We start from the raw sequence: 23,998 nt of genomic DNA, 5'->3' as shown, positions 1-23,998 counted from the left end.
CTCCTGGACCCTCTGTAGTAGGAGACTGAGGAGGGTCCCAGAGGCCCGTGAAGGGAAGATGACCTTGGGCTGGGGCTTCGTGGGGTTGGGGAGAGAAAGGCTGAGGCTCCATGGTTCCAGGGGTGGAGTGTGCCCTGGGCATCATGCAGCATTCCAGAGCCTGATTCCCATAGAGGGTCTGAGACCCAGGTGTGTTCCCTGCCTTGGCCGAAGAGGCCAGGACCTGGGGTGGGAGGCTTTAGTGCTGCCAGTGAAGAGAGCTGCCAGATGCCACCCTCAATGCCAGAGGATGACCTGGGGATCAAAACTCTCATATGCTTGCTGAGGTCAAAGGCAAAAGAGTTCACTCCAGTCATGGCCTATCTGGAAGCTCTTTGGTCTCCTGTCTGGGTAAGCAAAAGGGGTAAGTCCTTCCATGAGAACTGCTGGTGTCCCGGGGGAAGAACCTAGGGTTTGCTTGTTCTGAGAGTGATGCTGAGACTCTGCTAAACTAGAGAAGCCGTCTGGGCCTGGAGCCAATCTTCATGGTCAGAGCAGAGACGGTGGTGGCAACAGAATGAAAAGGCCAGGGCATCAGGAATTAAAGGTGGACTGTGTGTTTCCTAGCCCCAGACACTTTATTCTTAGAAGAGCATGTTCCATGAGCCTCGCTGGCTCAGTCGGTTAAGCGTCTGACTTCGGCTCAGGTCATTATCTCACAGTTTGTGGGTTCGAGCCTCATGTAGGGCTCTCTGCTGTCAGCACAGAGCCTGCTTTGGATCCCTGTCTCTGTCTCTCTCCCCCTCCCCTGCTCTTGCTCTCTCTCAAAAGTAAATAAACCTTAAAAAAAAAAAAAAGAGCACATTCCAGAATGTTCTGAGGCAAACCATCCATGTGGGTCTTTGAGGATGGCTTCCTGTTATCCCATCCTGGAGCCCATAAGAAAGTTAGCTTCTGAAGGGTCTGGGAAGGAATGCCATGAAGAGACATGTAAACCCTTGCTTAACCAAGGTTTCTCAAACACATTTGACCATGGGTCTTTTCCCCAAGCCTGTTAACTTCTTTCTGTTTTGAGAGATTCCGTCTTCAAGGAGAAACCCTGAGCAGGGATTCAAGCACAAGGGACTAAGGAACAGATCACATCTGGAGAGCAGGATAGAGGCATAGTCATGTGCCAGACAGAATGGACACCTAGTTCTAGAAAAGGATTTGTAACAAGTTGACCTGATGCTAAACCAAACTGCAGAGTCTGGGCTTTTTTCTTTCTTCCTGACTTGAGAAAGGAAGGCTAGAATGGGAGACAGGGAAAACAGAAAGGAGAAAGACAAAGAGAAAGGAAAACTATGTGTACCAAGTACCCATAACGTGGCAATTTACATATGAGGCAAATATCACCATTTCACAGATAAAAGTGAGGCTCAGAGGTCTCTGCTTAGTAAATTCCGTAGCATTTATGGCAGTGATATGGATGTGGTGTACGTATTCCATAAAAGTGTCATGGTGAGGGGTGCCTGGGTGGCTCGGTTAGTAAAGCACCCAATTCTTGATTTCCACTCAGGTCATGATCTCATGGTTCATGAGTTTGAGCCCCACATCAGGCTCTGTGCTGACAGTGCAGAGCCTGCTTGGGATTCTCTCTCTCTCCCCCTCTCTCTCTGCCCCTCCCCCCATCTCAAAGTAACTAAATAAATATAAAAAAGTGTCACGGTGAGAATAACATTCTGAAATCAGAATGGCCCACCCAGCCCAAAATTTTTTCTTTGTTCACATAAAGACCGTCTCCTGGGACTAGTTAGTTTGGGTTACTATCTGTTTATACTACTCTCCAGATTTAGGAAATGAGAAGATTATTAAAACAAGGTTTAAAAAAACGGCCAGGACCCAGATTCATCCTGGAGAAGTGGAGGTTAAATCCACAGTGGGGGTGGGGAGTGGCACTGGGGAGCTGAGCTGGAACCAGCACAGATAATATTCAAAGGCACGGGTAGGTTTTGCTGTGGGTTAGTATTTTACAAATGGTATTTCCTGTCACATAGCTGAACTAAATACCACACATGTTTGTGATTAAATATGATGGGCTGCAGAACATCTGTGGTAATAATACAGGCAGTACATGCAGCGGGCACTTCTGTGCCCTAAGGTGAGGGTGTGCTCTGCAAGCGTTTTCACTTTACATAGGGTTTTTGTGTTGCCTTATGATTAATTTCTGTTTGAAAAGTTTGGTTCTCCTTTTAAAGGGAAAAATTCTACAGGAATGATATTTTAAACACTGTCTTAGCAAACCTTCATGGATGCATTTTGCACACTGGGCTGTCCTTGTCTTTGGCTTTGTTTCTGGGATACGCATCCCAGAATAGTAAGGAGGGTAACTAGATTGCAGACCTCCAACCAAACAATCACAGGGAGGCTTTGCGAATGCTGCCCCAGCCTAGCTCCAGTGTTGTAATTGAGGAATCCAGCACTGGGAGAGTCAGACAATTCCTTCTTTGGGGGGACAGCCAATGAAACCACACAGATACTGACATGAAGACATTCTTTCTCTAGATTAGGCAGCATTGTTGTGGAGCAAAAGAGGCATAGGCATAAAAGGACTAAATCCAGCCTTTTACAAAGGCAGGGGCATTGTTGAGGGTCCAGAGGTGTTGAGGCTTGAGTGGGAGTCAGCCTGACAACGACAGTCGGGTGGAGCTAATTCCAGGAGGTTACTGCTAGGCGCTTGTGATGCTTTCCTGAGCTGAACACTTCTTCAATGTCCATCCTCCCCCAGGATCTGGCAGCTACAGAAAAGCCAGATCCTAGGGACCATCTGAGAGTGTGTTGTTCTCCACAAGGGAGGACAGTCTTCAGCTGCAGATGAACAGGGATGCTGATTCAAGAGCCGAATGCGTCCAATCTGATTGTGATAATCTGCAGGAAAAGGTAGAACTTCATATTTACACTTTATTTGAATGGTTTCTGAAGAAAAGCAAAGGAAATCTGTGAAGAACAGCAGGAGTAGATCCTCCAGAGTAGGGGGCGGGGTGGGGTGGTATGGAAGGACAAGGCAGGGAGTTACATGAAGTTTGGGGAATTCAATGTATACCAAGATGGCCGGCCTGGTCCTAGAAGACAGGGTGGCACCCGAGTGTATTTGTTGGGCAGCAAGTCTGAAATACTGTTCATCGCTAAGGGCGGGGTGGCTTTTTGCAGTTGAAAAGGGACAGGAAATGGGACAGGCTGAGTTATGAAAGCCAGTCTCAGAATTGACCCAAATTGCTACTGAGCTGTTGTTCTTGAGCGATCATGGGGAAAACATTCTCTGAGCTTGCCTTTCCCACAGCCTGATGTCCAAGCGGCAGATACGCGTGGTGGGCTTTGTGGAGAAATAGGCTCTTTCCAGGTGAGAATAGAATCTTTCCAATTTAGAGAATGCCTCCCTGCAGGAACTCTCCTTAGTGAAGGTGGAGTGGTGGCAAGTGCTCGGAAATGGGAATGTCCCCATTGGGAATGTCCCCAAAGGACACCAACGCCAGCAAGTCATTGGATCTCTTGGGACCTCTGGGGTGGTGGATGGTCTGGAGCATGGACTTTGGGATCTGCCTCTTTCTGGTTGGGTGACTTTAGGCAAGTAGCTTAACCTCTCTGAGCCTTATTTTACTCTTCTACAAAGTGATGTTTATTACTTAATGGGGTTGTGAGGATTAAATGCACACACAGCCCTTAGCATACCCTAAGTACATAGCAAGTACTTGATACATGTTCGTTGAGCAGAATACCTCCAATTTCTGTCTGACTCTGAAATGCAGTGATTCTTTGAACTGAGGAGGGCAGTGTAGAGATTTACTTTATGGGAAACTGGAAAGACGATTTAAAATTATTCGATCAAAAACATATTGAACTGCATAGTGATGTCAGATATTTGTAGACAATGTGGAAGATGTCCTAATGAATGAGACATAATCCCTCCCTGCAAAAGCTTCAGTCTGACTCACAAACTTGATGATTATTAGCCTCAATTCTTTTTGGTGAGGTAATTATTCCATACCAGTGCTGCTTTTTCATAAGCTTATTGCAAGTAATTTGCAATATTGCTAATAATATATAAGATGTTGCTATTTTTGAAAGATTTGCTTTTTAAAACAATTTAGAATAAATTCATTATCTCCACAATACTCTCATAAGAATTCCAGGATGATTTCTTTAGTGGCAGAAAGGGGTGGAGTCTCGGATTTTATGTAAGTGTGGACTTTCTTGTGTTTCCTATGGCCTGTGGCCTACCTTTGCTGATCCAACATTTAGAAAGGTGGGGATATTTATTTCAGGACGTCCCTCGATATTTTGGGGGTTGTTAAACTCTGGGTACACCCAAGAGAATGTGCTAGGCTTCTGAATGCCATCTGTCATATGTGTTGAGGTAAAAGGTTGAAAACCACGGTCTACCTACATCCTTGTTGTTCCCAGTGTCAGTAGGCATGTGCACTTTTAATTTGTTCTTGAATTCAATGTATTCGGCAGTGCAAAAGAATGTCTGATAGTTTTTTTTTTATTAAAAAAATTTTTTTAAGTGTTTATTTTTGAGAGAGAGAGAGAGAGAGAGAGAGAGCGCGAGCGAGCATGAACAGGGTAGGGGCAGAGAGAGAGGGAGACAGAGAATCCGAAGCAGGCTCCAGGCTCTGAGCTGTCAGCACAATGCCCAACATGGGATTCGAACCCATGAACCATTAGATCATGACCTGAGCCAAAGTCGGGTGCCCAACCAACTGAGCCATCCAGGTACCCCAAAGGATGTCTAATAGTTATAGGAGAAGCAAACACTCCCCTAGAAACCTTCAAACCTCAGAGATTGGTTTCTAGAAGCTTCCACCATAAGACATTATTCTTTCCTATCTGCACCTCATTCAGAGTCTTGGTGTCTTGTCCTATCTCTGTATTTCGTCTGGCATTGTCTTCCAGGAGTTAGCAAGATAGTCCAGATTGACTGAAAACAGATCTCTGGAAGGATTAGGGCATGTGGGGTAGGATGTAGTCCACACCTGAGGAAAAAAACCACAGAAGCCAATGAGAGGAACCTTTATTTTGGAGGAAGGCAGCTGGGGACGTAGTGCCAGGGGTCCTGAGTTCCCAGTTCTGCACTAAATGGAACCTGGACTTTAGAGAAGGTGCCCCCAATGCTGTGGTCTATACTCTGGGTTGTCATAAATTAAAAAAATTTTTTTTCTTGTTTTAATATTTGTTTATCAAGAGACAGAGAGAGACAGAGCATGAGCATGGGAGGGGCAGAGAGAGGGGGAGACACAGAATCCGAAGCAGGCTCCAGGCTCTGAGCTGTCAGCACAGAGCCCGATGCGGGGCTCGAACTCACAAACTGCGAGATCATGGCCTGAGCCAAAGTCGGACACTTAACTGACTGAGCCACCCAAGCACCCCTGGGTTGTCATAAATTTAAATGAGATGTTGCCTGTGACAGGGCTCTGTAAATGGTAGGATTTAGGGTGCCCTGGGAGGCATAGACACATATTGACATCCTGCCTCATTGGCAATGCAGAAAAAATCCTGAGGTTAAATAGGTGTTGCTGCTTGAGTACTTTTGGTTCCAGTGTCTTGAAGGAGATGGTGAAGTTGCAGATGACTAAGGCAGGATATATTCATGACCTCTCCACTCTGGGCTACTGCATCCCTCCCTGAGACCCAGAGGGCCTTGGACAGACCAAGGCTCTGGAAAGGATGTGGCTGTTTCCCTGCTGAAGGTGGGGGTGAGTTAGAGAAGGAAGAAGGAAAGCCTTAGATGGAATTGATTCTAGTCGTTGACTTTGGGAAAAATGACGGTGGGGGCTTTGAGACTAGAATAGAAAGATGAGGTCATATACAAGGAAGGGGCAAAAGAGGTCAGAGAGAAATGAAATGAGTGTGAAGAGGAATGATAAGGAAGGGCAGCAAGAGGGATACGGAAGAGGAGCAAGAAGAGAATAGTGGGAAACACACCTGCACTTGACCACAGGGAGCCAGAGCCTTAGCCCCTCATCCCAGGAGCATCCAAGTCCCACCTTTTAAACAGGGACAAAGGTTTGGGCTCATATTGGGCACAATGCAGAATTCCGTTTGGTTGTATTAAACTCACAATACATTTGCTGAGTGCCTTCTATGGAAGAATCCTGCATACAGGGGAAGAGTATACTTTGCATAGATTTTTGTGTTTAAGGTAGGAGATTTCTTGCAAGGTGTTCTCTTTAAAGTTCAAGGGTCACTTAAAAGGTCATGGAATTGATTTCTCTGGTTTATGGAAATCACCTTTTTTTGATAATATGCAAAAGCTCTGATAAAACCAGTATCACTGCTCAAAATTTTGAAGATAGCAGTGGAAAACAGATGAGGCAAAACGTTTTCTGTAGATCAGAATAAGATTCCATCCAAAGCGTACTTATTTCTTCTCTTGGTCTTCTCTTTTTCTTTCTTTTTAATAAACCCAACTAACATACATATTTACACAATCTCTCACCCTAAAGAGAATGGAATGGGATGGGTCAAGAAACATTGCTGCTGATTTCCTGCCTCTGTGCCTCCTGGTGGTATCCCATTGAAACAGGCTGTGCCTGCTTGGAAGGGAAAGTGCTTTGTGGAACTCCAGCCCAAGGGCAGTGACAGTGAAATGCCCTCCAGAGAGAGCCAGCTGGCCTGGACTGCTGCTCTACTGTGTGTTTTTGTGCCCTCAGGAATGTGCGGATTTAGCAAATGACAACAGTGAATGTGCCCTGTCCCCAGTGGAGCCCCAGGCTTGCTCTCTCTGTGTTGGCTCTTTTCCAGGCTTGAATGATTGCACTGGTAGAGCCCTCATTATCCACAAGGGGAAGCGGGAAGGCTGGCTGGAGGGAGAAAAATACGCCTTTCTCATGGCTGTGTTCCAGCAGGTTTTGAGTTTTCATATCAGTACATCTCATGGAGTTTTTCTCTCTGTCAGTTTGGAAGTTTGGTCAAAACTCCCAGCAGTAGCACAATTTCTGCTTTTGAAAAAAATTTCGGTTGGATGTCAACCACCATAGAATTATTTTAGAGTGGGAAAGGACTTACCTTAGAGATGATTCTACTCGAATCACTGAATGTCCAGAGTGGCTTTGCCCCATAGCTGGTGAGTGACAGAGCAGCACCCGGCATTCAGGGTACCCAACCCCCAGGTCTGTGCTGTGGCCTATACAGCTCATTGCCTCTGATACCATTAGAATGATCTCAATAGTTTATATTGTATTAGCTCAGGATGAAGTGATCTGTGCTCAAATCCTGGTTCTTTCCAAAGTTAGGTATATACCCGAGAAAAATGATCACACCAAAACTTATATATAACTTCTACAAAAACTTACTATTCATAATAGCTAAAAAAATAGAAATAAACCAAATGCCCATCAACTGATGAATGGATAAACAAAATGGGGACTATCTTCACAATGAAATGTTATTCAGCCACCAAAAGGAATGAAGAAGTACTGATACATGCTACAAGACAGATGAACTTTGAAAACATTATGCCAAGTGAGAGAAATCAGACATAGAAGGCCATATGTTGTAAATCCTATCTATATAAAATGTTCAGACCAGGCAAATTAAAAAAGTAGATTAGTGGTTGTCAGGACTTGGGGGTAGGGGTGGGGAGAAAGGGGAGTGACTGCTAATAGGTACAGGTATATTTTGGGGGTGATAAGAACATTCTGGAAATAGTGGTGATGGCTATACAACTCTGAATATACTAAACACTACTGAATTGTCATTTTTTTTAAAAAAGGATAAATTTTAGTGTGTGAATTGTATCTTAATAAAGTTGTTATTAAAAAAAATCTTAGTTCTGTCTCTTATCAGTGGGACAGCTTTAGGCAATGACTCTAAACCCAAGTGATCTCAGCTATGAAATGGAAATGATATATACCTCCCAGGGTTGTTTTGATAAATTAGATCATGAATCTCAAAATGTTTCAAACCTATAAACCTCACATATTTGGGGGACTGTCAATAGGTTATAGGTTCATTATAAATTGGGTTTCTATCTTCTGTATTTTCTGCAACACTAGTAAGGTCTGACTACACAGTCCTCATTCATATACTTCCTGAATTGATGAAAAAGTGTTGTAGGTTTTTTTTAGTGGTGGTAAAAAATAACAAATTTTTAACAATTTGTTTACCCTCTTAACATTTTTAAGTGTATAGTTCAGTATTATTAACTATATGCACACTGTTTTACAACAAATTTCTAGAACTCTTTCATCTTGCACAACTACAACTCTGTACCCATTGAACAGCCACCCCCTTCCCCTCTCCTCGCCCCACCCCACCATTCTCCTTTCTGCTTCTATGCATTTGGTCTCTCTCCTTCTCTCTCTCTCTTTTTTGCATTTGACTACTTTAGATACCTCATGTAAGTGGAAGCATAGAGTATTTGCCTTTTTGTGACTGGCTTGTTTCATTTAACATAATGTTCTTAAGGTTCATTTATGTTATGGCATGTGCCAGAATTTCCTTACTTTTTAAGGCTGAATAATATTCATTGTATGTATATATACCACATTTTCTTCACCCATTCATCAGGCGATGGACATTTAGGTTGTTTCCACCTCTTGGCTGTTGGGAATAATGCTGAAATGAACAGAAGAGTGCAGATATCTCTTGGAGATCCTGTTTTCAATTTTCTTGGATAAATTTACATAAGTGGGATTGCTGGCTCATATACATGGTAGTTCTATTTAAAAAATTTTGAGGGGCCTCTATGCTGTTTTCTCAGTTCCCACCAACAATCCACAAGGGTTCTAATTTCTCCACATCCTTGTCAACACTTGTTATTTTATGTTCTTTGTTTGGTTTTGTTTGGTTTTATTTTGGGTTCATTTTGGTAATGGCCATCCTAACATGTATAAGGTGATATTGTGGTTTTGATTTGCATTTCCCTGGTGATTAGTGATGCTGAGCATCTTTTAATATACCTGTTGTCCATTTGTGTGTGTTCTTTGGAGAAATGTCTACTCAAGTCTGTTGCCCATTTTTAAATTGTTTGTTGTTGTTGTTGTTGTTGTTGTTATTGAGCAGTAGTTTCTTATACCTTTTGGATTTAAACCCTCATCAGATATATGGTTTGTAAATATTTTCTCCCATTCCATGGATTTTCACTCTGTTAATTGGTTCCTTTTCTGTACAGAAGCTTTTTAGTTTGATGTAGTCCCACTTGTCTATTTTTGCTTTTGTTGCTTGTACTTTTGGTATCCTATCCAAGAAATCATTGCCAAGACCAAGCTTTTCCTCTTGTTTTTTTTTTAATAGGAGTTTTATAATTTCAGGTTTTATGTTTAAGTCTTATGCTTTTGTTTCTTGTACTTTTGGTACTCTATCCAAGAAGTCATTGCCAAGACTAATGTCATCAAACTTTTCCTCTTTTTTTTTTTATAGGAGGTTTATAATATCAGGTCTTATGTTTAAGTCTTAATGTTTATAATCCATTTATAATTGTTTTTTGTGTATGATATAAAATAAGGGTCCAATGTCATTTTTTTTTTTTTTATTACATGTGGATATCTGTTTTCCCAACACCGTTTGTTGAAGAGACTATCCTTTCCTCATTGTATAATCTTGGCACCTTTGTTGAGGATCATTTGACCTTGTGTGTGGGTTTATTTCTGGAATTAATATTCTGCTCCATTGGTCTCTTTATCTGCCTTTATGCCAGTACTATACTGTTTTGAGTACCATAGCTTTGTAATATGTTTCAAAGTTAGAGTGTGTAAAGCCTCTACCTTTATCTTTCTCAAGATTGTTTTGGCTATTCAAAGACCTTTGAGATTTGATATGTATTTTATGATTGTTTTTTCTATTTCTGCAAAATGTCATTTTGATAGGGATTGCACTGAATCTGTAGATTGCTTTGGGTAGTGTGGACATCTTAACAATATTAAGTCTTCCCATTTATGAATGTGAGATATCTTTTTGTTTATGTCTTCTTTAATTTCATTCAGCAACATTACTTTGTAGTTTTCAGTGTAAAAGTCTTTTGCCCCTTTAAAAAAAAAACAGGGGCGCCTGCATAGCTCAGTCTGACTCTTGCTTTTGGCTCAGGTCATCGTCTTGTGGTTCATGAGTTCAAGCCCCCACATCACACATGAAGCCTGCTTGGGATTTTCTCTCTCAACCGCCCCTTCCTCTCCCCTTCCCCACTTGTGTGTGCACATGCATGCTATCTCTCTCAAATACACTTAAAAAGAAGTCTTTTGGGGCACTTGGGTGGCTCAGTTGGTTGAGTGTTCAACTTTGGCTCAGGTCATGATCTCAAGGTTCATGAGTTCGAGCCCAGCATCAGGCTCTGTGCTGACAGTGCAGAGCCTGCAGCCTGCTTCAGATTCTGTGTCTCCTTCTCTCTCTGACCCTTCCCTGCTCATGCTCTGTCTCTGTCTCTCAAAAATAAACATTTAAAAAAAAGTCTTTTGCCCTTTTTTGTTTATTTCTAAGTGTTTTATTTATTTTTTTTGATGCTATTGTACATGGGATTGTTTTCTTAATTTCGTTTTTGGATTGTTAATTGTATGTGTATAGAAATGCAACTTATTTTTGTTTGTTGATTTTGTATCCTGCAACTTTAATTTGTTTATCAGTTCTAACGTGTGTGTGTGTGTGTGTGTGTGTGTGTGTGTGTGCACGTGTGTGGAATTATTAGGGCTTTCTACATATAAGGTCAGATCATCTATAAACAGACAGAATATAACTTCTTCCTTTTTAATTTAGTTGCCTTTTATTTCTTCTTCTTGCCTAATTGCTCTTGTTAAGACTTCCAGTACTGTGTGAATAGAAGTGGCAAGAGTGAGCATCTTTGCCTTGTTCCTGATTTTAGAGGAAAAGCTTTCAGTTTTTCACCATTGAGTATGCTGTTAGTTACCATGGACTTTTCATAGATGGCCTTTATTAGGTTAAAGTAATTTCCTTCTATTCCCAGTTTGTTGAGTGGTTTCTTATCATGAAAAGGCATTAGATTTTGTCAGGTGCTTTTTTTTGTATTTATTGAGGTGATCATGTGATATTTATCCTTTGTTCTGTTGATGTGATGTATTGCTGTGTTGATTTTCATATGTTGGAAGTATCCTTGCATCACAAGGATAAATCCCACTTGGTGATAGTGTATGATCCTTTTAATCTGCTGTTGAAGTTGATTTGCTAATATTTTGTTGAGGATTTTGCATTCACAAGGGATATTGGCCTGTAGTTTTCTTTTCTTGTAGTGTCTTTGGCTTTGGTGTCAGAGCAATGCCGGCTTCATAAAATGAGTGTGAAAGTGTTCCCTCCTCTTCAGTTTCTTGGAAGAGTTTGAGAAGGATTGGTGTTAATTCTTCTCTAAATGTTTGGTAGATTCTCCAGTGAAACCATCTGGGTCTGAGCTTTTATTTTTTGGGAGGTTTTGACTACCACTTCAGTCTCTTTACTAATTACAGATCTGGTCAGATTTCTTGTTATTTTATGATTCAGTCATTGTCGGTGTATGTTTCTAGGAATTTGTCCATTTCTTCTTGGTTATCCACATTGTTGGCATATAGTTGTTCATAATGGTCAATAATAAAATAATAAAATAATCATTTATTTTATTTCTGTGACATAAGTTTTTTTTAATTCTTTGTAATGTTTATTTATTTTTGAGAGAGAGAGAGAGAAAAAGCGTGAGCTGGGGAGGGGCAGAGAGAGAGAGAGAGAGAGAGAGAGACAAAGAATCCGAAGCAGGCTCCAGGCTCTGAGCTGTCGGCACAGAGTCTGATGCAGGGTCCGAACCCACAAACTGTGAGATCATGACTTGAGCCAAAGTCGGATGCTTACCCCTGAGCCACCCAGGCGCCCCTCTGTGACATAAGCTTAATGTCACATCTTTCATTTCTGGCTTTGAGGATTTTCTCTTTTTTTCTCCATCTAGCTAAAAGTTTGTCAATTTTGTTGATCTTTAAAAAAAAAAAACAACTCTTAGTTTTCCTTTTTTTTCTATTTTATATTCTCTACTTCATTTACTTCTGCCATAATGTTTATTCTTTCTTTTCTTCCTTTAACTTTGGGTTTAGTTTGTTTTTCTAGTTCCTTGAGCTGTAACATTAGGTTGTTTATCTGAGATCTTCTTTTTTAATAATAAACTCCACTCTTTCTATTGCTTTTGCTACATCCATAAGTTTTGGTTTGTTGTGTTTTCACTTTGCTTACCTCAAAATATTTTCTGATTTCCCTTTTGATTCTTCTTTGGCCTATTAGTTGTTCAAGAGTGTGTTGTTCAATTTCTACATTTGTGAATTTTCCAGTTTTCCTCCATCTGTTGATTTCCAGTTTCATTCTGATGTGGTCAGACAGGATATTGTGTATGATTACAGTCTTCTTAAATTTGTTAAGACTTGTTTTGTGACATAACATGTGATCTGTCCTGGAGGATGTTTTGTGTATGCTTACGAAGAACATGTATTCTTTAAAAAAAAATTGTTTTTAAAGTTTATTTACTTTTGAAAGACAGAGAGAAACAGGGTATGAGCAGGGGAGGAGCAGAGAGAGAGGGAGATACAGAATCCTAAACAGGCTCCAGGCTCTGAGCTGTCAGTAGTGCAGGGTTAGAACTCATGAACCGTTAGATCATGACCTGAGTCGAAGTTGGAAGCTCAACCAACTGAGCCACCCAGGTGACCCAAGAACATATATTCTGCTGCTGTTGTGTGGAAATGTCCACTTGGTCTGTTGTGTTGTTCAAGTCCTCTGTTTCTTTGTTCTATCCATTATTGAAAATGGAGGATTGAAATTCTGATATTATTGTGTTGCTATTACTGTCTTCAGTTTTTTAATGTTTGTTTCATATATTTGGGTGCTCTGATGTTGGCTTTACATATACTTGTAATTGTTATATCTTCCTGGTGAACGGGCCCTTTTATCATTATATATGTCCTTCATTGTCTCTTGTGACAGTTTTTGATGTAAAGTCTATTTTGTCCAATGTTAGTATGGCCACTCCTGCCTGCTCTCATTTTGTTTCTGTTTGTATAGAATATCTTTTTACATCCTTTTACTTTCAACTGAAAGTGTGTCCTTAAATCTCAAATGAGTCTCTAGTACACAGCATATGGTTAGATCTTGCATTTTTAAAAAAAATCCATTTAGCCATCAGAAGTATTACAGTTCTTAAACATTTATTTGAACTCAGTCAATCTGTAAATCTTGTTGCTTTTATTTTTATTCTTTTGTTTTTGAACTTTTATTTGTGGCAACATTTTATTTATTTATTTATTTATTTATTTATTTATTTATTTATTTATTTATTTATTTTGTAAGTAAGCTCTATGCCCAGAATGGGGGCTTGAACTCATGATCCCGAGATCAAGAGTGGCATGCTCTACTGACTCAGCCAGCCAGGTGCCCCTGGTTGCTTTTAAATCACCTATTTCTCAGAACTAAAGTAACTGGAATTTTCTCCTCCTCCTCATTTAATATTCTTATTATCTCTTTCTCCTTTAACAGACACCATATCTGATTCATTGACAAGACCACAATCTGATTCCAAAGATGTGTTCCACAAACCCAGGCAACTGGGTCACATTTGATGATGACCCTGCTTTTCAATCTTCTCAAAAGTCAAAGAATTTACCTCTGGAGAATCAAGGCATTTGTAGGCCAAACGGACTTAAGCTGAACCTCTCTGGTGCTAAGGAGTTTCCCAGTGGATCTTCCTCTGCCAGCAATACCCCCCTCTCCTCTCCCATCATAGACTTTTACTTTAGTCCAGGACCTCCAAGTAATTCTCCTCTTTCTACACCTACGAAGGACTTCCCAGGTATTCCTGGCATCCCCAAAGCAGGGACTCATATGCTTTATCCTATCCCAGAATCATCCTCAAACAGTCCACTTACAATATCAGGAGCAGGCTCTTCCTTATTGCCTAGCAAACCAACTTGTTTATCCCATGCTTCCTTACCCAGTGACCACTCATGTACACATCCAGCTCCCAAAGTGGGTCTTCTGGAAGAAGTTAGCCCTCCCCAGGCTGAAAGCCTAGGGTTTCAAAGTGATACTCCCCAGTTTCAGTATTTTCGGGAGGACTGTGCTTTTTCAAGTCCATTTTGGAAAGATGAAGGCAGTGCTTCCCAGTTCATCTTTGACCCTCCAGGAAGCAGAAAGGCTTACCCACCAAGAGACAAAGAGATGCCTATCGATCAAAAAAGCTTAAATCAGTGTTCACTCAACTATATCTGTGAGAAGCTTGAACATCTTCAATCAGCTGAGAACCAAGACTCATATGGAAATTTGTCTATGCAGTCTCTGTATGGTGAAGACACTGCCTCTTCCTTTGTCCCCCCCATGCTCTTCAGGAGTCAGCCAAAACCCGGATGGTCTTTTATGTTGAGAATTCCCGAGAAGAAGAACATGATGTCTTCCCGTCAGTGGGGACCAATTTTTCTAAAAGTCTTACCTGGAGGAATTTTGCAAATGTATTATGAGAAGGGGTTAGAAAAACCATTTAAGGAGTTACAGCTCGATCCACATTGCAGGCTTTCTGAACCAAAAGTTGAGAACTGTAGTGTGGCAGGAAAAATCCATACTGTGAAGATTGAACATGTGTCTTACACAGAAAAAAGGAAATACCATTCTAAGACAGAAGTAGTTCATGAACCAGACATCGAACAGATGCTGAAGTTGGGGTCCACAGAGTACCATGATTTCCTTGACTTCCTGACTACTGTGGAGGAGGAGCTGACAAAGCTGCCAGCTGGTTCAAAACCAAAAAAGAACTATGAGGAACAAGAAATTTCCCTAGAAATTGTGGACAACTTTTGGGGCAAAATCACTAAAGAAGAAGGAAAATTGGTTGAAAGTGCTGTCATAACTCAGATCTATTGCCTCTCTTTTGTAAATGGGAACACAGAATGCTTTTTAACCTTGAATGACCTCGAGCTGCAGAAGCGAAACGATCGCTACTTTGAAAAAGACCCAGAAAAGAAGGGGATTGATATTCTCGACTATCATTTTCATAAGTGTGTGAAAGCACAAGAATTCGGGCAATCAAGAATCATTAAGTTTGTACCGCTGGACGCCTGCCGGTTTGAACTGATGCGTTTTAAGACTTTGTATAACGGGGAGGATCTTCCCTTTTCCCTGAAGTCTGTAGTGGTTGTCCAGGGGGCGTATGTGGAGCTTCAGGCCTTTGTCAACATGGCCCCATTGGCTCAGAGATCTTCCTCTGCCAGTTCCTTGAGGTCCTGTGACAACATAATGATACACTTTCCTGTCCCATCACAGTGGATCAAGGCCCTCTGGACCATGAACCTCCAGAGGCAGAAGTCCCTGAAAGCCAAAATGAACCGCCGGGCATGTCTAGGGAGTTTACATGAACCTGAATCAGAACCTGTTATACAGGTCACTGTGGGGTCAGCAAAATATGAGAGTGCCTACCGGGCCGTGGTATGGAAGATAGACCGGCTTCCTGATAAAAATTCAAGTAAATATTCAATACCCCAAGTTGATTTTCACATGAAATAGCTTAAACGTTTTCACTTGTCTCCTTGGGTTGAAACCAGGCTGAGATAGATAACTTCAGTCCATTGAGGCCTTGCTTACATCGCCTGGTAGGAGTTGGAACATTTAGTCAAACAGCTGATTTATTTTTGTTCTCTGTGCCTATTTCTACCAGATAAGTTTACCTTAAAACAAATTTTTTAATACCATAAAAAAAATCCTAAGCTAAGATTTTGTTGTGAATGGTGGCACTGAGGGAAAATTTCTAGTTGGTCTTTTTGACATCAACCACCAACCTCAAATATTAAAAATATTGCTCACAGAGCTAAGATTCCCCAATTAACCTTTAAAGATCTCTCATCTGTGAATATACCTGAACTTTTTTTGTATTCTCAGCCAGTACCACATTCTCCTTAGGTTTTTTTCCCTTCTATTTCAAAATAAGATTGCCTTTCAGTTTTACCCAAATTGATTTCATTAGCTGAATTAATTTGGCCATATTGGCTAGTTGTTTCAGAATTAAGTAGACAACAGCCCAAGCATTAAAAATTCAGTTAATTTTTAAATTTTTTTGCCAAGAAAACAATGAATCTAGAAATTCAGTACTTTAAAAATAGAGTCCTAGCACCGCATTTATTTCAGAATAGTAACTTAGTTGTGGGTGTATATAATAGAGCAAAAAAGCAAACTTTGAAATTAAGGCTGCTCCCTGTTTTAGTCCAGTTATTTCTAGCAGAACATTGGGTTATGGAGCTAATTTGGGGGATCCGAGTTGATGTATTCACTCATTCAGTCAAACCTTTATTAAGCACATCAGGTAAACCAAGTGCCACATTGGGTGCCGGGGCTAAAGATAAATAAGATCTGATCCCTGCTTCTAAATAGTTCACAGCTGGTCTAGTCCTTCAGGGAAAATTAATTTCATTTTAGGACCCTTCAGGCTGTGGACTTCAGAAGAAGCATTTTTATTTGGGGCGGACCTATAGCAGTGTTTCTCAAACTTGGCTGTATGTTAGGATAGCCTGAGAGCTTTCAAATAATTTTCATGTTCAGGCTCTACTCCGTGCCAATTAAATTGGAATGTCTGAGAGAGGGGCCTAAGCACCTGTATGTTTCTAGGGCTCCCCAGGTGAACCTGATGTGTGCCAGGGTTGAGAGACACTGCTCTGCAGGCCTTGCAGTGTTCTGGGGGAAGGAAGAGCAAGCTCCAGACTATGATGGATTTGAGGGGTAGCATGGACCATGTCTTTGGGGAGTGCAGGACCACCTTGTCTGACTTGCAGTTTGCTGGCTTAACACCTGTCTTCTGATTGTAGCTCGGGCAAGGGACAGGGCCCAGTAGGCAAGAGACACAGCCGGGTGGCTGAAGAGCCCCAGGCCCTTGTGCAAAAGGGAAGTCCCTGCACAGTCATCCTCCCTGACACCGCCCCCACTTCTCGGTTGATGGCGAATTCTGCTCTGCAGTGTTCTCATGACTCATATTAGTTACAGTTCTAGTCCCAAGGAACATTAAGCTCAGGCTTAAGGCAGGGTGAGGTGGTGATGGGGTGGCATGGTCACAATGGATGGCTTCTAGTGGTGCCTCCTGGTCAACTCCTGTGTGATGGGAATATCTTCGATGACACAATCCACAGAGGTGATGTTTCCTGCCTTTTATAACTTTGCTGGAGAAGCAAGTTAAAACCATTCTCAGGTTATCTTCATCCTAGGGAAACAAGTTTTGAAGTTTTGAATACAAAGTTCCAAATGATCTGTTCTCAAAGTCATCTGTGCTACTTTTAGATGAAAGGGGTTATAGAAATCATAATATTATTGCTTTTTATTTTGCTAAAGGCAAAGGGAAAGAGAGGAAGGCAGGCTGGAATACCTACTGTAATCTCCTCAACCCATACATGTCTCCTGATGTCTGGGTGATAACCTGACTCCTGATTATGCCTCAGAGAGGAGCACTAGGGGCTCATCCTGCTGGCCTGTCCAGGTGGGGTCAAGAGGGACGGGGGACAGGCTCACAAAGAACCCATTCCAGCTGTTCTGCCTCAGAGCAGACACTCCTGCTAGACCCAATCAGGGCAACCATGCTTATTTTTCAAAGTGAGAACCCATAGGAATCATTTATTTGGAAGGAGAACAACATGTAAATGTTCTTGTGAAAATGATCCTGTTTATAACCTGTATTTTCCCAGAGCTAATGGTATAGTTAATTGATTCATTCACCACGAATTTATTGAGAAGAAGACCCATTCATTCCACAAACTTCCTGTAGGTACTGGCTCTGTGCTGGGTGCTTGGGAGACAGATGCAGACATGCTTCCCACTTCCAGAAACGTAGCAGCCTAGTAGGGGAGACTGACCTGGAAGCAAGTATGAAAATACACTATTTGGAAGTGTGCTGTATGCTAGGCATGTACAAATGTATATAGTAGGGATTCCAGAGAAAGGAGTGATAAACTGCATGGGACACTAGAGTTAAACCTGGTGTGGAAGAATCAGTAGGATTCTATCAGGGATAGAAAAAACAGAATCAGACATGTAGGTGGGGGATCTTAGTTATCTTTTGGGACTGAGGCAGGAAGGACACTGTGAGCCATGCTTTGGGGTATGGAGTTTGTCAGCAGGGCTTCTGGAGTGTTTTCAGGCACTACTGTGACAGAATCATCCATGTTTCATCCATCCTTTCTGTTTTAGGAAGTCAGGCGTACAATGCAGAGGAGAAATTCAGGAGCAGATTATAGACATAGGGAGGCCTGATGAACAATGCCAGTGGCAGTGGGAGCGCCCAGAAGGAGTGAGGGATGGGTGAGAAATTCAGAGGAGGTGCCCCCATGAAAAGGACAGATTACCTGTGGGTATGGGGGACAGAAGGGGTGCAAGGAGGTTGAGGGCTCTGGCTTTGGTGAATAGGTGATACATAGTGCCATTGGCTGAGATCACTTGGGATCCTCTCTTTACTCCTTTTAAAATCTGTTTCTCAGCCCTGGCAGCATATTCGAGTCCTTACAATCATTAGAGCTTTAAAAACAGACCCGTATTTAGGCCCCATCCTGACCAATCAGGCTCTGTGGGAGTGAGGCCCACATACTGGTGCTTGTAAAAGGCATGCAGCCAGGGTTGAGAACCCCTGACCTGGTAGCTCTGCTGTGACACCTGTTCTGGTCCTCTAGGCACAGGTCCTTCCCCCCTGCTCTGTGTCCCTGGGTCTCCTTGAGTCTTTCTTGCCTACCACCCACATTTGCTAGCAGCTAAGCTCGCTATGAACAGTTACGAGAGTGGATGTTCCCAGAGAGGCTGGCCTTCAGGAATTCTAGAAGACGGTCATAGCACCAGGCATTCCAGTCAATTATATGGTAATAATTCACAGAACAAATCCTTTGGGATCAAAGATGCTTTGTTCAGATCAGATCTGTGGGCCAAAAGGGGGCCTAGACAAAAGGCAGGGGGGCTGTGTCAGGTGCAGTCTAGAGGGGCAGGGAGAAGCTGGGCTGGAGCAGGACACTGGTGATCCTGTGGTCTGTCTGTCATGTGGCTTCACCATGTGGGTGGGGAGGGTAATGCAAAGACTGAGAGGGTGCCTGGCAATTTGCCTGTGGAGGAGAAGTGTAGAAAGAGTAAGGTTGGGGCAGAGAGGAAATCTTTATCCTAAGACAGTGCTTCTTAAACTTTTGTGTGCATGTGAATCGCTTTTAATTTGAATTATTAAAAAAAAATGTTTATTTATTTTGACAGAGAGAGAGAGAATGAGCCAGGGAGAGGCAGAGGGAGAGGGAGAATCCCAAGCAGGCTCTGAGCTCAGATCCCAATGCTGGGCCCAACCTCATGACCATGAGATCATGATCTGAGCTGAAATCAAGAGTTGGACACTTAACTGACTGAGCCACCCAGGTGCCCTGTGAATCACCTTTTTAAAATGTAGACTGATGGGGCACCTGGGTGGCTCAGTCGGTTAAGCGTCGGACTTCAGCTCAGGTCATGATCTCGCGGTTGGTGAGTTCGAGCCCCGTGTCAGGCTCTGTGCTGACCGCTCAGAGCCTGGAGCCTGTTTCGGATTCTGTGTCTCCCTCTCTCTCTGACCCTCCCCCGTTCATGCTCTGTCTCTCTCTGTCTCAAAAATAAATAAACGTTAAAAAAAAAAGTTTTTAAATGTAGACTGAGGTCCCCTGAATCCCACACTGCTCAGGCAATACAAATGCTGCTGGCTCGCGGGCCATGCAAAGAGTAGCAGATTATTTGAATGCATCTCTAGTTCTCTATACAATTTTTAAATCGATTGGGTGTTTAAAGAATAGGATCTTTTTAAAAAGTCTTTAAAACATTACCCTTTTTAAGCAAGTTTCTGAACACCCAGTACTATTAGAAAAAAGTATTTTAAAACTGGAAACTGAAAGGGAATATATGAGCTAGTCTACTAGTTTATATAATGCCTTTCCTCCTGTGAGTTTTTGAGATCAGGATTGACCTTTCCTTTTCACTTCCATGTGATTTCAAGGGAGGTGGGAAGGGCTACTGGCCTTTTACCAGCATTCCAGTGCTTAATATTCTTTTAACAAAGTGGGCAGGTCTTTGATTTCACAGCAAAGGATGGCCTGGTAGCCCCATCCTTTGTGGGGGTGGGGGTGGGGTGGGGAGGACAGATGGGAACACTGATTAGTCACAGGAGGTGCAGAGAGCATAGAATTAGAAAGGGGAGTGGGAGTGGTAAGGGGGGCTGCCAATTAATATATCTGTCTCTTACCTTCCCATGTTACCGATTTTTAGAAAAAGCTTGCTTGTTTTCATGCTGTCATCTGCACATTGGTTGCCCTCTCCCCACTTGTGTCAGCCTCCTGCCATTCATTCCCTCCAACTCTCAACAATTCACTTCCAGATGTGAAATATTTTAGTTCAAGAAGGACCGTATACTTAGTAGACCGAGGTGGTTTGTGATTTACCTTCCCAGTCCGAAGAAATTTGGAGTAACCATTACCACAGCCCTAGAGTGCCCCCTGCTGGAAACTACTGAGATAGATAACCTGATTTCCCTCTACCTTCTATTCATTTGTTCATGAATTTGACAAATATCCTTTGAGACTTAAATGTGCCAGACATTGTGCTAAGGACAGATATGATACCTCTTTGCACAGAGATCAAGGTCTAAAGGGGGAGTGTGTGATTAAACACTGTAGAGTATTTAGAGTTTTAAAAAGCCAGGAAAAACATGCCAGAAAACTTGAAGGGAAAAATGCTCTCCTTTATCTTTTACCAATTTTTTAGGAAAGCAGGTAGAAAAAGTTTGTTTCTAACATTTTTGGAATACTACTAGGTCTTCAATGTGAGTAATCTCGAGTGCAAAAGTTCCAAAAGAATTTTTTCCTTTAAAATGTGAATATCAGGGGCACCTGGGCACTCAGTCCGTTAGGTGTCCAACTCTTGGTTTTGGCTCAGGTCATGATCTCACGTTTGGTAAGATCGAGCCCTGCATCAGGCTCTTTGCTGACAGTGCAGATCCTGCTTGGGATTTCCCTCTCCCTCTCTGCCCCTCCCCTGCTCACTCATGTTCTTTCTCTCTTTCAAAAGAAACTTAAAAAAATCTGACAGATTAAAAAAATAAAATGTGACTATCAAATTAGACCATCTCCAATATCACTTCCAGTCTGAAAGTATAGAATTCACGGTCCCTTCGTTATCAAAATTGTAGTAGTTAAATAAAAATAGTGGATTTATAATTGAAGAGCATTTTGCAAAGTAATCATATGCAGCCAGCACCTCTGTACAGCTATAGTATACCATGGCTCTCATGCTCCACGTGTGCCCACTGGTTTGTTTAATCCTCCGAACAATCCTGTAAGGTTCATGTTATCATCACCAACATCATAACTCCCATTAAAAAAAATTTTTTTTTAACGTTCATTCATCTTTGAGAGACAGAGACAGAGCATGAGCGGGGAAGGGATAGAGAGAGGGAGATACAGAATCCAAAGCAGACTCCAGGCTCCGAGCTGTCAGCACAGAGCCCGACGCGGGGCTTGAACTCACGAACTGCAAGATCATGACCTGAGCCAAAGTCAGACGTTCAACCGACTGAGACACCCAGGCGCCCCTCATCACTCCCGTGTTTAGATGAGGAAACAGGCTCAGACAGACCAAGTAACTTGCCTAGAATTACAGCTATTAATTAGCAGAGTTGGGATTGGGCTGTGCACAATCTGGGTCCAGTGTTTGTGTTCTTAGCCACCGTGCCATAAAGGACCTAAGAGTGCCTGAATTAAGCTTAAGTAAGTTTACTGCCTCCTTGCTGCAGACTGCAGACTAGAAAGGGTAATGGATTATGGAATCTCCCCTGGGTGTGTATGTGTGTGAATAAAGTTCTCACTTGCCTGCAGTGATCTGGGTAGCTTAGAGCACCTCAGAGGCCGTGGCTGTCCTGCGCTACATGTAAGTGGTGGAGATGGCTAATGAGCAGCTGTTGGTTAATTGATTGATGACTTCTCAAGGCCTTTTACAGCCTTAGAATTCTATTAGTTTCTCTACAAGGAACAGGTTGTAAGGAGTGAAAGGCAATTTATCTTTTAAGAATTAAGTGGAATCCTTTAAACCCTTGTTTTTGTGCCTAGAGCTATATTCTGATGGAAGTGTTCTTTCTTGAGGTATGTCAGTGGTAAAGTAATTTAATCTGGCTTTTCAAATAACTGTCATCTCATACATTTATTTAAGTAAAGATAGCTGCGCTGGATATGCAGGTGCTGTGGACGACGCAACAGAATCACACAACTTTGTAGAGTTACTACAGTGATTGCACTGAAAATATATATATTTTTTACTCTGTGGTAACACGTGCACACACACACATACATACATGTTACACGGCCCCACTTAAAATCGTTGCGTATATCCAATATCCCTGGGTCTGGCGCAGAGCCTGGCCTAGCAGAGGCTAGATGCTCAATACATGGCAAATGGAATTAAGTGGAAACAAATATTAGATTGAAGCACTGAAAGCAAATATGCCTATCTCTACACCGTACATCCATTCCAGGCAAAGCTTTTGGAGGGTGAGCGAGAATTACCCTAGTGAAGAATAATCCATTCTACTGAAAAAAGAATTCTTGGCCTAGAGTAGTTTCCAAAATGTAATGCAATTTTTGTAAACTTTACTTTAAAAAGTTAGAAATTTTAATGATGTGACCCAATTTGGGCTGAAGTTTACCTTTGCATTATCTATCAAGAAACAGTGGTGAGAAAATGAATAAGTTAAGAATTATTGTAAGAGCTTATTCAGTCTACTTAAGGGAAAGAGTTTTTTTTTAAAACACATTCCATGTATATTATAGCCAAATAATGATGCTTAATATAAATATTAGTCATATGTAATTAAAGAAACTTAATATGCTTTTAATTAAAAACACTTTAGGAGTTAATAGATCATATATATAGTAATGAGTTTGTACTTCTTTTAAAGCTAGTAGTTGTAAAATGCAGATAGATTTCCCCTAGTTGGTGCAAAATTGTGAATTTTGATGGTATGTTGTTTAAATGGAATTTATGCCACTTTCATTATAGTGCTAACAGAATTGTTTATTAAGGAGAGGGATGGATACTTCTTATGCTTAGGAGAAATGTTCAATGGCCATTGAAATCCTTTGATCATTTGCTTTTTTCTTCAAGGTCCTGATCATCCCCATTGCTTGTCATACAAACTAGAACTTGGATCAGACCAAGAAATTCCCTCTGATTGGTATCCATTTGCTACTGTTCAGTTTGGAATGCTTGACACCTGTGCCTCAGGGACAGAGGTCAGGTCTCTGGGTGTGGAGAGTGATTTCCAGCCACAGAAACATGTTCATCAGAGAGCTTGCTACAACATTCAGGTATATCCCAAAGCTCTTTGGTTGAAGTTGAAGCTTCTGGAGCTGTGGCCTAATTTGGCATTAGATATTTGTTTTGCCCTTTTGAGTGACTGTGTATATGTATATGTATGCGTGTTTATGTGACCTAGAAAAGAGCCCCGTCCTGGAAACCTGATGGTCACCAGTAAGCCAAGTTTCTCTCAGTTCTAGAAAATGTCAGGAGCTTGAGCACCAGGGCCACTTAATTCAGCACTCGATGAAAAACAGGGCGTTAAAAACAAATTCACATTCCAGAAGCATCTTTGTAATAAAAATTATGTTAGAATAAAATTTCTCAAGATGTGTTCTATGGAACACACATAGTGATCCAAGAGAAAAGTAAGTTGGGGAATGCTATACACGGAATTAATGCTAAGTGAAGGCTCTGAGAAGTCCTGCAATAAAGAAACTTGTTAGACTTAACTCAGTTTCTCCCAACTCATTGCTTATTGAATCTTGTCTCTATGGGCATGTACATGTGGAACACCTGTCAGTATCTTCTGGAATAGTATTCTGTGGAGCACCCTTTGGGAAATACTGAGTTATTCTACCAATGTTAAGTGTTTACCATCAGCTCTTCTGCATTTTTATGCCAGATGAGTTAAAGAGTGACATACGCTTGCATCTGTTTCTTTCTCTTTCTTTCTTTCTTTCTTTCTTTCTTTCTTTCTTTCTTTCTTTCTTTCCTTGCACCTATTTCT

At 41.7% G+C, this 23,998-nt stretch overlaps 1 protein-coding gene across 5 annotated transcripts in view; it reads left to right on the top strand.

The window, feature by feature from the left end:
• Window positions 1-23,998, top strand: part of STON1 (stonin 1) — a 50,529-nt gene that overhangs the window by 21,977 nt on the left and 4,554 nt on the right. For 3 of the 5 annotated variants that reach the window (XM_040453798.1, XM_040453801.1, XM_040453802.1), the window contains exons 2-3: window positions 13,447-15,421; window positions 23,077-23,279. In XM_040453798.1, coding sequence (XP_040309732.1) covers window positions 13,492-15,421; window positions 23,077-23,279 — 2,133 coding nt within the window. In that variant the 5' untranslated portion in view covers window positions 13,447-13,491. Of the gene's footprint in view, window positions 1-2,414; window positions 2,899-3,248; window positions 3,359-13,446; window positions 15,422-23,076; window positions 23,280-23,998 lie in introns of those variants that run through there. The other 2 variants (XM_040453799.1, XM_040453800.1) reach the window with 2 other exon arrangements.

The sequence above is a fragment of the Herpailurus yagouaroundi genome, unplaced genomic scaffold (genome assembly GCF_014898765.1).
Source record: "Herpailurus yagouaroundi ecotype Mexico unplaced genomic scaffold, PumYag 210, whole genome shotgun sequence".
Lineage (NCBI taxonomy): Eukaryota > Metazoa > Chordata > Mammalia > Carnivora > Felidae > Herpailurus > Herpailurus yagouaroundi.
This window is presented reverse-complemented; position numbering and strand designations above follow the sequence as displayed.